General features: G+C 46.6%; 1 protein-coding gene across 2 annotated transcripts in view; it reads left to right on the forward strand.

The window, feature by feature from the left end:
- The first annotated feature begins 5,836 nt into the window (after window positions 1-5,836).
- Window positions 5,837-13,142, forward strand: part of URGCP (upregulator of cell proliferation) — a 45,139-nt gene continuing 37,833 nt past the window's right edge. The window contains exon 1 of one of the 2 annotated variants that reach the window (XM_060198768.1): window positions 5,837-6,343. In XM_060198768.1, coding sequence (XP_060054751.1) covers window positions 6,330-6,343 — 14 coding nt within the window. In that variant the 5' untranslated portion in view covers window positions 5,837-6,329. The remainder of the gene's footprint in view (window positions 6,344-13,142) is intronic. The other variant, XM_060198760.1, reaches the window with a different exon arrangement.

Consider the following 13,142-nt stretch of genomic DNA (forward strand, 5'->3'; position numbering starts at 1 on the left):
ATGAAGATAATTGTAGGAACTGAGCAAAAAGTAATAAATGTAAAATGGTATATGAACAGACAAAAGAACCTAGACTTGGGCAACCCAAGGGTTAAGTAAGCAATTCTAAGGCAGGCCTGGGAGTCTGCAAGGCCGGAGATAAATACAAGGGCAGACTCTGAGAAAACAGCCTGGGAACCTGGAGTCAAGAAAAAGAGATAACTCCAAGGACAAAAAAGACCCCCTCCCCTTCCCTGCACCTATGGGCTATAGATGTAAAACTGTCATGTAACCACATTGTGTAGCTGAACCTTGTCACGTAGCCATGTAATCTGAAATGTATATAAACCTTAATAGGACTTGGGTATGGGGTCGATTACCAGAGGGCTGGTGTGTCAGCCCCTCAGTAACTCGGCCCTAGTCGGCTAGAATATAATAGACGCTCTCTGTTTTTACATCATCTCAGTCTCTTGGTGCTTCCTTAGATTTACAACCTAACAATAATAAAAACAATTTTTTTTAAAAATAAATTTTTTTCCCGCTTGAGTGTGTGCTTGGTTGTTGTAGACCCTTGACTGTTTTTCAGTTGTCTTCATGTTTCTGTGGAGACTTAAAGACTTGGGTTTTCCCATCTGCCACTTTGCTGAAATGTTGGTTTTTAACCTGTCAAACTGATGATGGTAGAAAATGTATAGAATTTCTAGAAATTTTTTAGGAAAGTGGTACTGTCAGTGTTGTCTAAATAGGGAGAGAACACAGTCTTTTTTGTGTGTGCATATATGTATATGTAAACACACAGAGATTATATATGTATTTGAAAAGACTTAAATTTCTGACTTCCTTTGGCCTGAAATTTCAAATCCTAGGAATTTAATTTAAGTACATAATTGTGGTTATGTTTAGGAAATTTTGGCAGCAGGCACATTTATTGTTGTCCATGTCCCTTACAATGAAATATTATCTGTAATATTTATATTAATTATTATTATTTTTAAACCAGAGCACAGCTCAACTCTGGTTTATAGTGGTGCTGAAGATTGAACCTGGGACCTCAAAGCCTCAGGCATGAAATTCTTTTTTGTAGGGGAGTCGGGCTGTAGCGCGGCGGGTTAAGCGCAGGTGGCGCAAAGCACAAGGACCGGCATAAGGATCCTGGTTTGAACCCCGGCTCCCCACCTGCAGGGGAGTCGCTTCACAGGCGGTGAAGCAGGTCTGCAGGTGTCTATCTTTCTCTCCCCCTCTCTGTCTTCCCCTCCTCTCTCCATTTCTCTCTGTCCTATCCAACAACGACAACAACAATAATAACTACAACAATAAAACAACAAGGGCAACAAAAGGGAATAAATAAATATTAAAAAAAAAGAAATTTTTTTTTGCATAACCCTTGTTATCTTCCCAGACCTATTTACGTCCAAAAATAAGAAGATAGCTAAAAAATGATGAAATGCCTTATACTCATTCAAACTTATGTTGAAGACTAATTTCAGTGAATTTATATTACCTATTAAAAAATTTAGTTATTTCCTTTTTGTTTCCCTTGTTGTTTTTATTGTTGTTGTAGTTATTTTTTTATTTTTATTTTTTATTTTTTTTTGTTGTTGTAGTTATTATTGTTGTTGATGTCATCATTGTTGGATAGGACAGAGAGAAGTGGAGAGAGGAGGGGAAGACAGAGAGAGGGAGAGAAAGACAGACACCTACAGACCTGCTTCACTGCCTGTGAAGCGACTCCCCTGTCGGTGGGGAGCCAGGGGTTAGAACCAGGATCCTCACACCAGTCCTTGCGCTTTGCACCACATGAGGCTTAACCCACTGCACTACCACCCGACTCCCTATATTACCTATTAATAAAACCAACAAAGTTAGTATTTTTTTTTCAAATAGACATTGTATAAGATAAAGAAAGAAGTACACTGACATTAAACCAGGAGCCCAAGGCACATAAATCCTATTCTCTGTTTTTTTGTTTTGTTTTGTTTTGTTTTTAACCAGTGCACTGTTCAGCTCTGGCTTATGGTGGTGTGGGGGACTGAACCTGGGGTTCTGGAGCCTCAGGCATTAGAGTCTGTTTGTATAACCATTATGCTACTTACCCTCCACCCATAAGTCCTATTTTCTACCAACAAAGCTAGGTCTACACAACCAAAATTTATTTTTAAAACTGATCTGACCTCACTCAGTGATAATCATTAAATCATTACTGCCTTGAATCAGGCCAGTTAGCAGCAGGACTGATTCCCAAAATCTTCTTTGCTAGGATTCATACCTATTTTTGGTCTCTCAATCCAGGGGCTTCACCTACCACCTCATATAAAATGAGCATTTAATTACCTTTTGAATTTAAGGCAACAATTGTGAGTTTTTATTTTATTGAACGGAATCGGAGACTGGAAATGTTGAATAATTTTCAGGGAGGGAAAGAGACCACAAGCAATGTGTTAAGCTTTACATACAATGTACTATACATAGATTAATAATACAGGAGATCCTCATAGAGAGGCTAGGGACTTTACATATTTATTTTTAACAGATCACTGCTCAGGTGGTGCTGGGATTTTTATTATTATTTAAATTATTTATTTATTTATTATTGTATAGAGACAGAGATAAATTGAGAGAAGGGGAAGATAGAGAGGAAGAGAGACAGAGGCTTGCAGACCTGCTTCACCGCCTGTGAAGGGACTCCCCTACAGGTGGGGAGCCGGGGGCTGGAACCAGGATCCTAACCAGTCCTTGCGCTTTGCATCACGAGTACTTAACCCGCTGCGCTACGCCGGGACTCCTTTTTTTTTTTTTTTCTTTTTTTTACCAGAGCTCTGCTCAACTCTGGCTTCTTCTTCTAGTGTTTGCCCTTCTTCCGTAGCCAGTCAACAGCGTCAGGTTGAGCCTGATGTAAAGTTTCGAGACCTCCTTTGAATCTGGAGAGGTGGCAGTCGTTGACTATGTGGGTCATAGTCTGTCTGTAGCCTCAGGGGCAGTTCGGGTCGTCTCTGGCTCCCCAGCGATGGAACATAGCGGCGCACCGGCCATGGCCTGTTCGATAGCGATTGAGGAGGGCCCAATCATAACGTGCTAGGTCAAAGCCGGGTTGACGCTTGCAGGGGTCTGTGATGAGGTGTTTGTTCTTTACCTCAGCTGACTGCCAACTCTGTTTCCAAAAGACTGGAACAGAGAAGTTCAGTGTAGGCGTAGGGGACCAGATTGGGTGACGAGACGTCAAGCGTTGAACAGGGTGGGCGAAGATATCCACATATATTGGCAGGTCCGGTCGAGCGTAGACGTGGGAAATGAACTTAGATGATGCCGCATCCCGATGAATATCTGGCGGGGCGGTGTTGCTAAGAACTGGCAGCCATGGAACCGGGGTGGAACGGATGGTTCCAGAAATTATCCTCATGGAGGAATATAATTTGGAATCGACCAAGTGGACATGGGGGCTACGGAACCATACTGGGGCACAGTATTCTGCGGTGGAATAGCATAATGCCAGAGATGATGATCGTAGTGTGGAAGCGCTCGCGCCCCTTGAGGAGCTGGCCAGTCTTGCAATGATGTTATTCCTCGCGCCCACCTTTGCTGCAGATTTTATGAGATGTTCATGGAATGACAGAGTGTGATCGAGAGTAACGCCAAGATAGACTGGCTGGGCTTCATGCCATATCGTCAAGCTGCACATTAAGCTCACGCGAGGCCGAGGCATGGTGTAGATGGAAAACAGATGATACCGTTTTTGCAGTGCTAGGGATTAGTCGCCATTTTGTACAGTAATCAGATATCAGAGACATATCTTTCATGAGTGTTTCCTCGAGGATGTCAAACTTGGATGCCTGAGTTGCACAGCAGATGTCATTGGCGTAGATGAACTTCCTTGAAGAAGTTTCTGGAAGGTCATTGATGTAAATATTAAATAGCGTAGGAGCCAGAACAGAGCCCTGGGGGAGGCCACTTGAGACAAGTCTCCATCTGCTAGACTTGTCACCCAGATGTACCTGGAATCTTCTGTTTTGGAGAAGAAACGATATAGTGTTGGCCACCATGGAGGCAGGCATCTTGAGATCTTGACTAGGAGACCACGGTGCCAGGCTGTGAGATCAACAAAGACAGCACCCGTCTTCAAATTCTTCTGGAACCCATTTTCAATGTAAGTTGAGAGGGCCAGGGCTTGTTCATAGGTAGATCTTCCTGGGCGGAAACCAGCTTGGGCGGGTGATAGGAATTTCTCTGTAAGAGGAGAAATACGTGACAGAAGCAGCCTCTCAAGGAGTTTGTAACACACGGAGAGGAGAGAAATTGGTCTATAGCTGGTGGCCAGTGTAGGGTCTTTCTTTGGTTTCAAAACTGCTATTATCTTCGCACGACGCCAAATTTTGGGCATAGATTCGGATTCCAAGATGTGGGACAGGAATGTAGTGAGCCACTTCTTTGCCGTGGGGCCCAAGTTAAGAATGAGTTCTGGGGTGATGTTATCATAGCCAGCAGCCGTTCCAGGTTTAACCCTCTTCAAAGCGTCTTCCAGTTCAGACAGTGTAAAAGGAGAGAGTTTTGGAGATGGACAAGATAAACGGAAGTGGGATGACCACTCATGGGAAATTTCTCTTTTCCAGACTGGGTCGATCTTAGCACGTCCAACTTGAGTTAGGTGACTGGCCTTCCTACTTGAGTGGGTGAAGTTCAGACTTTCCGTGAGTTGTTGCCAGCGGGCTTGGCGTGCTGTATCCAGGGAGGCAATGAGATGGTCAGCCACATCTGGGTTGCCCAACTCATCATACTGCAGAGGGAAAACTCTGTGAGTTGCGTTGGTTAGGTTGTGATCGGCGGATACAATATTATTTGATATGGATTGGGAGAGGCATATGGGAAAGTGGGCCCTATCCAAGGGTTCCAGGACTGAGGGAAGTAGGGGCTCTATAGTGGAGATGTGAGGTTCTTGCTGTCTTAGGGTTCAAAAAGACAATCGATAGTTAATGTTATCATCACATTACTTGGTAATTGGGTTAACTTTGAAAAGTCCTTTTGTTATGGTTTGCTGTACAGTACCCAATATCTTGTATATAGCTGTGCTATTGGATGCTTCTGATCTACTGGTCTAGGCTTTTGAGAGAGTCCGCATATCAAATACACAGCCTATACATTAAAAAGATTCAGTTTGTGTTTTGAAAAACTTTGAGACATACAATTGATTTTCCCCCTCTCATATTAATTAACTACTGATTTATATGTCTACATTTTGCTAGGCGTGTACATAAACACCATTCCCACCACCAAAAGACTGTGACCCATCCCTCCCACCCACTCCCACCCCCCACTGGCCCAGGAAGCTGCATGTCTACCCCTCACCACAGGGTTTTTACTTTGGCACCCCCTCAGTCTTTACAGGGGTGTTTCAGAGTGATATTTAAAAAATATTTTAAATTATCTTTATTGTATGGAGACAGCCAGAAATTGCGAGTGAAGGGGATAGAAAGGGTGAGAGACAGAGAAACACTTGTAACATTGCTTCACCATTCTCAAAGCTTTCCCCCTGCAGGTGGGGACCAGGGGATTGAACCCGGGTCCTTCTGCTTTGTGACATGTGTGCTCAACCACATGCACTACTACCAGCCCCACTCATAAAGTGATTTTACACCCATTTTACTTGAGGTAGTCAGTTTACAGAGGTCAGCAACTTCTGCCAGAAAGCACAGTGAGTAAGAGCAAAAAGTTATGTTTATTATTATTAACTGAGCACTGCTCAGCTCTGGTTTATGGCATTGCTGGGGACTGAACCTGAGAGTTCAGAGCCTCAGGCATGGAAGTTGCTTGCATAACCTTTATGCTGTCTCCAGCCCAAAAGTTATTGTTTTGATCAATCATTGTGACACTAGGCCTTGCACTTCAGGGCGAATACAGCTTTCTTGAAGGAAATTAAACTCCAACCGCAGGGAGGGGGAGACTTCACCCCGTCCTGCTGCTGCTTCGTGGCCCGGTGGTCTGGGCACCTCCGGCGTTTACCGGAGAGCCCCGCGGCGCGCACCTGGCCAGGTGGGCCGGGCTGCAGGCCCTAGCGGCCGTCCCGGCGCCCTCGCCGCCCCTAGGCCGCTCGGAGCGGCTGCCGGCCGCGCGACTCCCGCGCCGCTCCCGCTCCTGCTCACGCTCATCCGGCCCCGGTCCCGGTCTCCAAGCCCCCCAGGCCCGAGTCGGGACACGCGCCTCCGCCCCGCGGCCCCGCCGCCCGAGGTGGCCCCGAGGCGGCCTGGGTCGGGCGGGCGGGAGGCCTGCGGCGAGGCCCCTCCCCGGCGGGCGCGGAGTCTTGGGCTCAGAGGAAGCGGAGGCGGCGGCGGTGGCGGCAGCGCTGAGACGCGACCGAGCTCATGGCGTCGCCAGGGTGAGTGCGGTGTTCGGGGCCGTGGCGGCGGGGGATTGCGTTGGGGGCCCGAGCCTCCCCGCGGCCTGCAGCCCGGCCTCCCCCTGCCTGGACCCTCGCCCGACTGCCCGCCCGCCTCCCGGGGCCGCTCTTGCGGACCTTGGCGGCCGCGGCAGCTGCGGGGTGGGGTGCGGGTAGGGGGCGCCCGGGCCCGGGCCGGGGGCCGGGGGCCAGGGGCGCGGGGCTGCGGGAACGGCGCCCTGAGCCATGCGGAACTGGGGCACAGGGAAGCCTCGGGCGGAGGGGGAGTCCGGGGCCCTGGGCTGTGCCGGGCCGGGGATGGCGGCGAGTCCCGGGCCTGGGGCTCCGTGGGGGGCCGGGCGGGGCGCGCTTGGGGCGCCTTTGGCCTCGGAACCGCATCGCCTGGCGCTGCCCCCCATCCCGGTGCGTGTTTTTCCATTGACTCGCATCGGAGTAGATGTCGCGTTGCTGATGTTCCCCCGAAGCGCCCCGAGCAATGAGGGCAGGTGGATACCCGCGTCCCCAAGACCCTGTTAGAGCGACTGTCCCTCTTCTGCCATCACCTTCCATCCACTTTTCTCCAGTACCCCCAGTGTTCTTTTAAAGTAATGGTGGTGCCACAGAGTTTGTGATTTATCTGTAAATCCTTCCTGGCAAAATACCACCACAACACTTGATCATGATTATGTACTGTTTGGGGTGTGTGTGCACTTAACTAGTTATGAAAGCCGAGAGCGATCACTCCCAACAGGCTCAGATTTCCTTGGGGGGGGGGGGGAGCAGTCTCAAGGTCATTGCTGAAGTTGGTAACATTATTCATCGTATTGTTACCTACCATCCACCAGACCTAAGACCGGGCTGGTGAGTTGGGGCAGCTGTTTGAATTGTGCATCTCTAACTTCACGAGGGTTTGGACATGTGTGAGGTCTGCAGGGTGGAAGGTGTGGACTGCAGGCTTCCAGCGGGTGAGGCCTGAACTGAGGCATGAATGGAGCAGCTTCAACCCGTGGACCATAGCGGACCAGGCCTGGTCAGCTAGAAGTCACGGGCGTATCCTACCTGCTGCCTTTCTAGGTGGGAGGTTATGAAGGAGGCAGTACTTTGAACTCATAAATAGAGCAAACGGCTGCCCATCGCTAAGACACAGGCTGACTCACTCATGGGTTCAAGGTTCCATTGCATTCCTGCCTCTGTGGTCAGGAAAGAGTTAGTCAGGGTATCCTGGAGTTTAGCAGTGGGTGACTGGGTCTGTGTGGGGCTACAGTAATGGTGCCTTTGGCCTAGAAGCATATACTTTGCAGAGGCATCCAAAAATGGACTTAGGATTGGGGCTGGTGTGTCCTTCTTTGAGCCTCTAGGCCACAAACTGTGTCCCTAGCATAGGTGGCATTCATGCTGCTGTGACATTTGCAGTTTGATTATTGGTGGGTGACTCCTTGACTCTGCAGTTGGTGCTGATTTAATTTAAAGGCAAAACAGAGGGCACAAAACTCTCACTATACTTTATCTCATTCCACAGAGACAACTAAAGCACTTATTTTGGTTCCTGTGCTCTGGAAGAGAGTGAGTTCAGGTCTCTGGTAAACTCTGCAGGTTCACTGTGTAGATCAGGGCATAGCCAGGGAGACCTGGCTTCTTGAGATCCAGTGACCATTCCCAGGCAGCCTCTTAGACTAAACTCTACAGGAACAAGTGCAGAAATTCAGGGCAGGGAGGGGAGGTGAGCTGTACATGGAGGAGCCTCCAAATTTGGTGTCCTTGCCTTAAGGGACAATCTTCACTGGAGAACTGGGAAGGAAAGAAGAAATCCTGCCAAGATCTGAGATCTGACAGGGTGCTAGGCCTCATGCAGAGAAGGAAGGGGCCAGATGAAGGGATTAGAGGAAGAGAGCAGATATTAGAGGTGAGTTATAGCAGCATGTTTGGAGCTGAGTGGAAACAAGGCCAGAGGACACTGGAAGCAAACTGTCAGCCCAGGCTTACTGCTCACTGTCACTTAAGGATGTCTTTCAGTCTTTCAGTCAAAAGAGGTTCCCTGAGTATTCACTGGTCAGCAGTGTAGGGGAGGCAGGGAGGAAGCATGCTTCCATCTGCCCTCAGCTGAGGGTCTCCATCTCTTCTGCTCCTTTAAAAAATTAAAAAAAAAAAATTTTTTTTGTTCCAGAGTTATTGCTGGGGCTCAGTGCCTGCACTAGGAATCCACTGCTCCTGGAGGCTATTTTTACCCCTTTTGCTGCCCTTGTTTTTTTTTTTTTTTTTTTTAATCGTTATTGCTGTCATTGTTGGATAGGACAGAGAGAAATCGAGAGAGTTGGGGAAGACAGGGGGAGGGAGAAAGATAGGCACCTGTAGACCTGCTTCTCCACTTGTGAAGGACCCCTCTGCAGGTAGGGAGCAGGGGTGGGGGTGGGGCTCGAACTGGGATCCTTATGCAGGTCCTTGCACTCAGGGCCATGTGTGCTTAACCGGTTTCCCTAATACCCGACCCCCCTCTTTTTTTTTTTTTTTTTTAACCAGATCACTGCTCAGCTCTGGTTTATGGCGGTGTGAGGGATTGAACCTGGGACTTGAGAGCCTCAGGCATGAAAGCATGAAAGTCTCTTTGCATAACCATTATGCTATACCTCCACCCTTTTTTTTTTTTAAGATAGAGATAAAGATGACAGTACCAGAACTTCCTTTAATGCAGTGGGGGCCAGGCTCAAACCTGATTCGCACATATGGTAAAGCTGCTCAATATCCTGCCCTCTTTTTTTTTTTTTTTACCAGAGCACTGAGAGTTTTGTTTGTTTCCTTTATTTTGCCACCAGAGTTAACTGGCGCATGTACTAAGAATCCACTGTTCCTGGCCGCCATTTTTTTCCTTTTTTATTCTTTTTATTTGACAGGACAGAGAGAAATTGAGACAGGAAGGTAGAGAGGGGGAGAGAAAGACACCTGCAGACCTGCTTCACCACTCTTGAAGCCTTCCCTCTTCAGGTGGGGAATGGGGCTTGGACCAGAGTCCTTGTGCTAGTGATATGCGCGCATAACCGGATTCCCACCACCTGGCTTAAGAGTCTCTTTGCATGACTATTACGCTATGTCCCCTGCCCTCCATCTCTTCTTTATCCTGCCTGATCCTTCACTGTCAAGGTTACCAGGGGTTCTGTGGTCCATCACTACATAGCTCGAGCTCTTTCCTTATTGGGTTGTCAGAAAAGTCATCACATTTTTCCCCGTTTTTCTTTCCAAAAAATGTGTGAGGACTTTTCTAATAGCCCAATAGTATCCGTTTCTTTGTTTTATTTATTTATTTTGAAAAATATTTATTCACTTTTGTTGCCCTTGTTTTGTTGCTGTAGTTATTATTCTTGTTATTGATGTCGTGGTTGTTATATAGGACAAAGAGAAATGGAGAGAGGAGGGGAAGACAAAGAAGAGGAGAGAAAAATAGACACCTGCAGACCTGCTTCACCGCCTGCGAAGCGACTCCCCTGCAGGTGGGGAGCTGGGGGCTTAACCCGGATCCTTATGCTCGTCCTTGTGCTTTGTGCCACCTGTGCTTAACCCATTGCACTACCACCTGACTCCCTGTTTTATTTATTTATTTTTTATCTTTATTTGTTTATTGGATAGAGACAGACAGAAATTGAGAGGTAAGGGAGTGGTAGATAGTAAGAGAGACAGAGAGACACCTGTAACCCTGCTTCACCACTTGCAAAGCTTTCCCCCTGAAGGTGGGGACTGGCAGCTTGAACCCTGGTCTTTGCGCTTTGTAACATATGTGCTTAACCAGGTGAGCCACCACCCAGCCTCCGCTTATTTGGTTTTAACTGTTGTGTAAGTCATATAAATCAGAGCCTCTTTAAAATTTAAAAAACAAAACAAAATTTTTTTAAAAAAAAAAACAAGTGTTTTTTGTTTGTTTTTATGTCTTGGTGCCAGGACCTCGAGTATGTGTGATGGCACTACATCAGGGCTGACTTTTTCATTTCTCTCTCTCTCTCCCTCTCTCTTTTCAGATAGAAAGGAAAAGATACAGATCCAGGAGAGAAAGAGAAGGCATAGAGAGAGAGAAGGAGACCACAGCACCAAAGCTTCCCTCAATACAGGGGGGCTGGCCGAGAATATGAGTCATACACAAGGCAAAGCAGTTCACCATCCAAGTGAGCTATTTCACGGCCCTAGTGCTGTTGGTTTGAATCTAGGACCTTGTACATGGTAATGTGTGTGTTCCACCAGTTGAACTAAATCAAATTATTATTATTATTATTGTTACTTTGCCTCACTTGGGGCCACTTTGAGCCAACTGTTTTCTACTAGAAAGAAGTAGAGATGGGAGTCGGGTGGTAGCGCAGCGGGTTAACTGCAGGTGGTGCAAAGCACAAGGACTGGTGTAGGGATTCTGGTTGGAGGCCCTGGCTTCCCACCTGCAGGGGAGGCGCTTCACAAGCGGTGAAGCAGATCTGCAGGTGTCTTTCTCTCCCCCCCTTTGTTTTCCCCTCCTATCTTGATTTCTCTCTGTCCTACCCAACAACAACAACAGCAATAACAACAATAACAACAATGACAATAAACAACAAAGGGAAAAAAACTTTAAAAATAAGTAAATAAATAAAATGAATTTAAAAAAAGAGAGAAGAAAAAAATAGGGAGGGAAGAAAGACACCACAGCACCAAAACTTTTTCAGTATGTCGGGGACTGGACTTGAACCTGGGTTGTATGCATGACAAAACAGGTACATTGTCCAGGTAAGTTGTCTTGCCTGCCTAAATTAGTGTTGTTTTTTTAAAAAATTTTTTATAGTTATTTATTTACTTATACCAGCTCTGGCTTATGGTAGTACGAGGGCTTGAACCTGAGACTTTTTATTTTTATATTTATTTATTTTCCCTTTTGTTGCCCTTTTTAAAAATTGTTGTAGTTATTATTGTTGTTATTGTTGTCGTCATTGTTGGATAGAACAGAGAGAAATCGAGAGAGGAGGGGAAGACGGGGAGAAAGACACCTGCTTCACCACCTGTGAAGCGACTCCCCTGCAGGTGGGGAGCCAGGGCTCGAATCAGTCTTTGCACTTTGTGCCACGTGCACTTAACCCGCTGCGTTACTGCCTGACTCCCGAAATTAGTGGTTTTTAAACCACCACTCTTAAAATTCTAGTATATTTGATTATTATTATTATTTTAAATTCTTAGAAATTGAAAGGAGAGGTGGAGATAGATAGATAGATAGATAGGGAGGAAGGCCTGCAGCACTTGTGAAACTTACCCCACTGCAGATGGGGACAGGTTGGGAGCTTGAGCCCAGGCCCTTGCATACTGTAATGTGTCATTCAACCAGGCCTCAAAATTCTGTGTTTTTTTTCCCCCTCCAGGATTATCACTAAAGCTTGGTGCTAGCACTACAAATCCACTACTCATGGTGGCCATTTTCCTATTATTATTGTTGTTACAGCTATCTTTGTTGGATTGGATAGAGAGAAATTGAGAGAGGAGAGGAAGACAGAGGGGGAGAGAAAGTTAGATACCTGCAGACCTGCTTCACCACTTGTGAAGTGACCCTTATGCAGGTGGGGAGCCGGGGACTTGAATGGGGATTCTTAAGCTGGTCCTTGCGCTTTGCACCATGTGCGCTTAACCCACTGCACTACTGCCTGCTCCCCTCTTTTTTCTCTTCTATTTTATTTCATAGGACAGAGAGAAGTTGAGAGGGGAGGGAGAGGTAAAGAGGGAGAAAAAAGATAAAACACTCACAAACCTTCTTCACAGCTCAGAGAAGTGCTCTGGCTACAGGTGGGGTGGGGGGTCCTTGAGCAGGACCTTTCACATAGTGTTAAACACAGTGTGTCACCGCCACCCAGCACCTAACAATTGTTCTTCCTTTTAACATTTATTTATTATAAAGAGAGAAGGGGAGAGGGGGCAGAGAGGGCTGGAGCTCAGCTCAGCTCAGCTGTGGCATAAACCATGTTTGAATTTGTGACCTCTGGGACCTCAAGCATGCTAGCTTGTGCTCTTAACTGCCTGAGCTATCTCCCTGCCCCTAGGCAAGGTCATCATTAGAGACGGCATTAGAGATACGGCCAGAGTGCCGCCCCACCCTCACACTCCAATTTAGACACGTGCCCTGACTTCATTCTTTTATCTGCTTTTTTGGTTTGTGTTCATTCTTTGCTGTTTTTTTCTTCCCAGTGTGCCATCTTAAACTATTTATATATTCTGTTTCCACATGAATTCTCTCACACTGCTTTACAGCTTGCTTTTCTTTTCTTCTTTTTTAATAAGCTTATTTAAAAAAATATTTGTTTTCCCTTTTGCTGCCCTTGTTGTTTTTTATTGTTGTTGTAGTTATTATTGTTGTTATTGATGTCGCCTTTGTTGGATAGGAGAGAGAAAAATGGAAAGAGGAGGGGAAGACAGAGGGGAAGAGAAAGACAGACACCTGCAGACCTGCTTCACCGCCTGTGAAGCGACTCCCCTGCAGGTGGGCAGCCGGGGGCTCAAACTGGGATCCTCAGGCTGGTCCTTGGGCTTTGCGCCACGTGCGTTTAACCCGAGGCGCTACCACCTGACTCCCCCCCTTTTTTTTTTTAAAGATTTTATTTATTAATGAGAAAGAAGGAGAAACAGAGAGAAAGAACCAGACATCACTCTGGTACAGGTATCAAACTCAGGACTTCATGCTTGAGAGTTCAATACTATCCATTGTGCCACCTCCTGGACCATACACTTTTCTGTTTTTTTTTTTTGTTTGTTTGTTTGTTTGAAGTTATTTTGATGATTTAAAAAAAGTCTATTTATTATTGGATAGAGACAG

The sequence above is a fragment of the Erinaceus europaeus genome, chromosome 1 (assembly GCF_950295315.1).
Source record: "Erinaceus europaeus chromosome 1, mEriEur2.1, whole genome shotgun sequence".
In the NCBI taxonomy this organism is placed as follows: Eukaryota; Metazoa; Chordata; class Mammalia; order Eulipotyphla; family Erinaceidae; genus Erinaceus; species Erinaceus europaeus.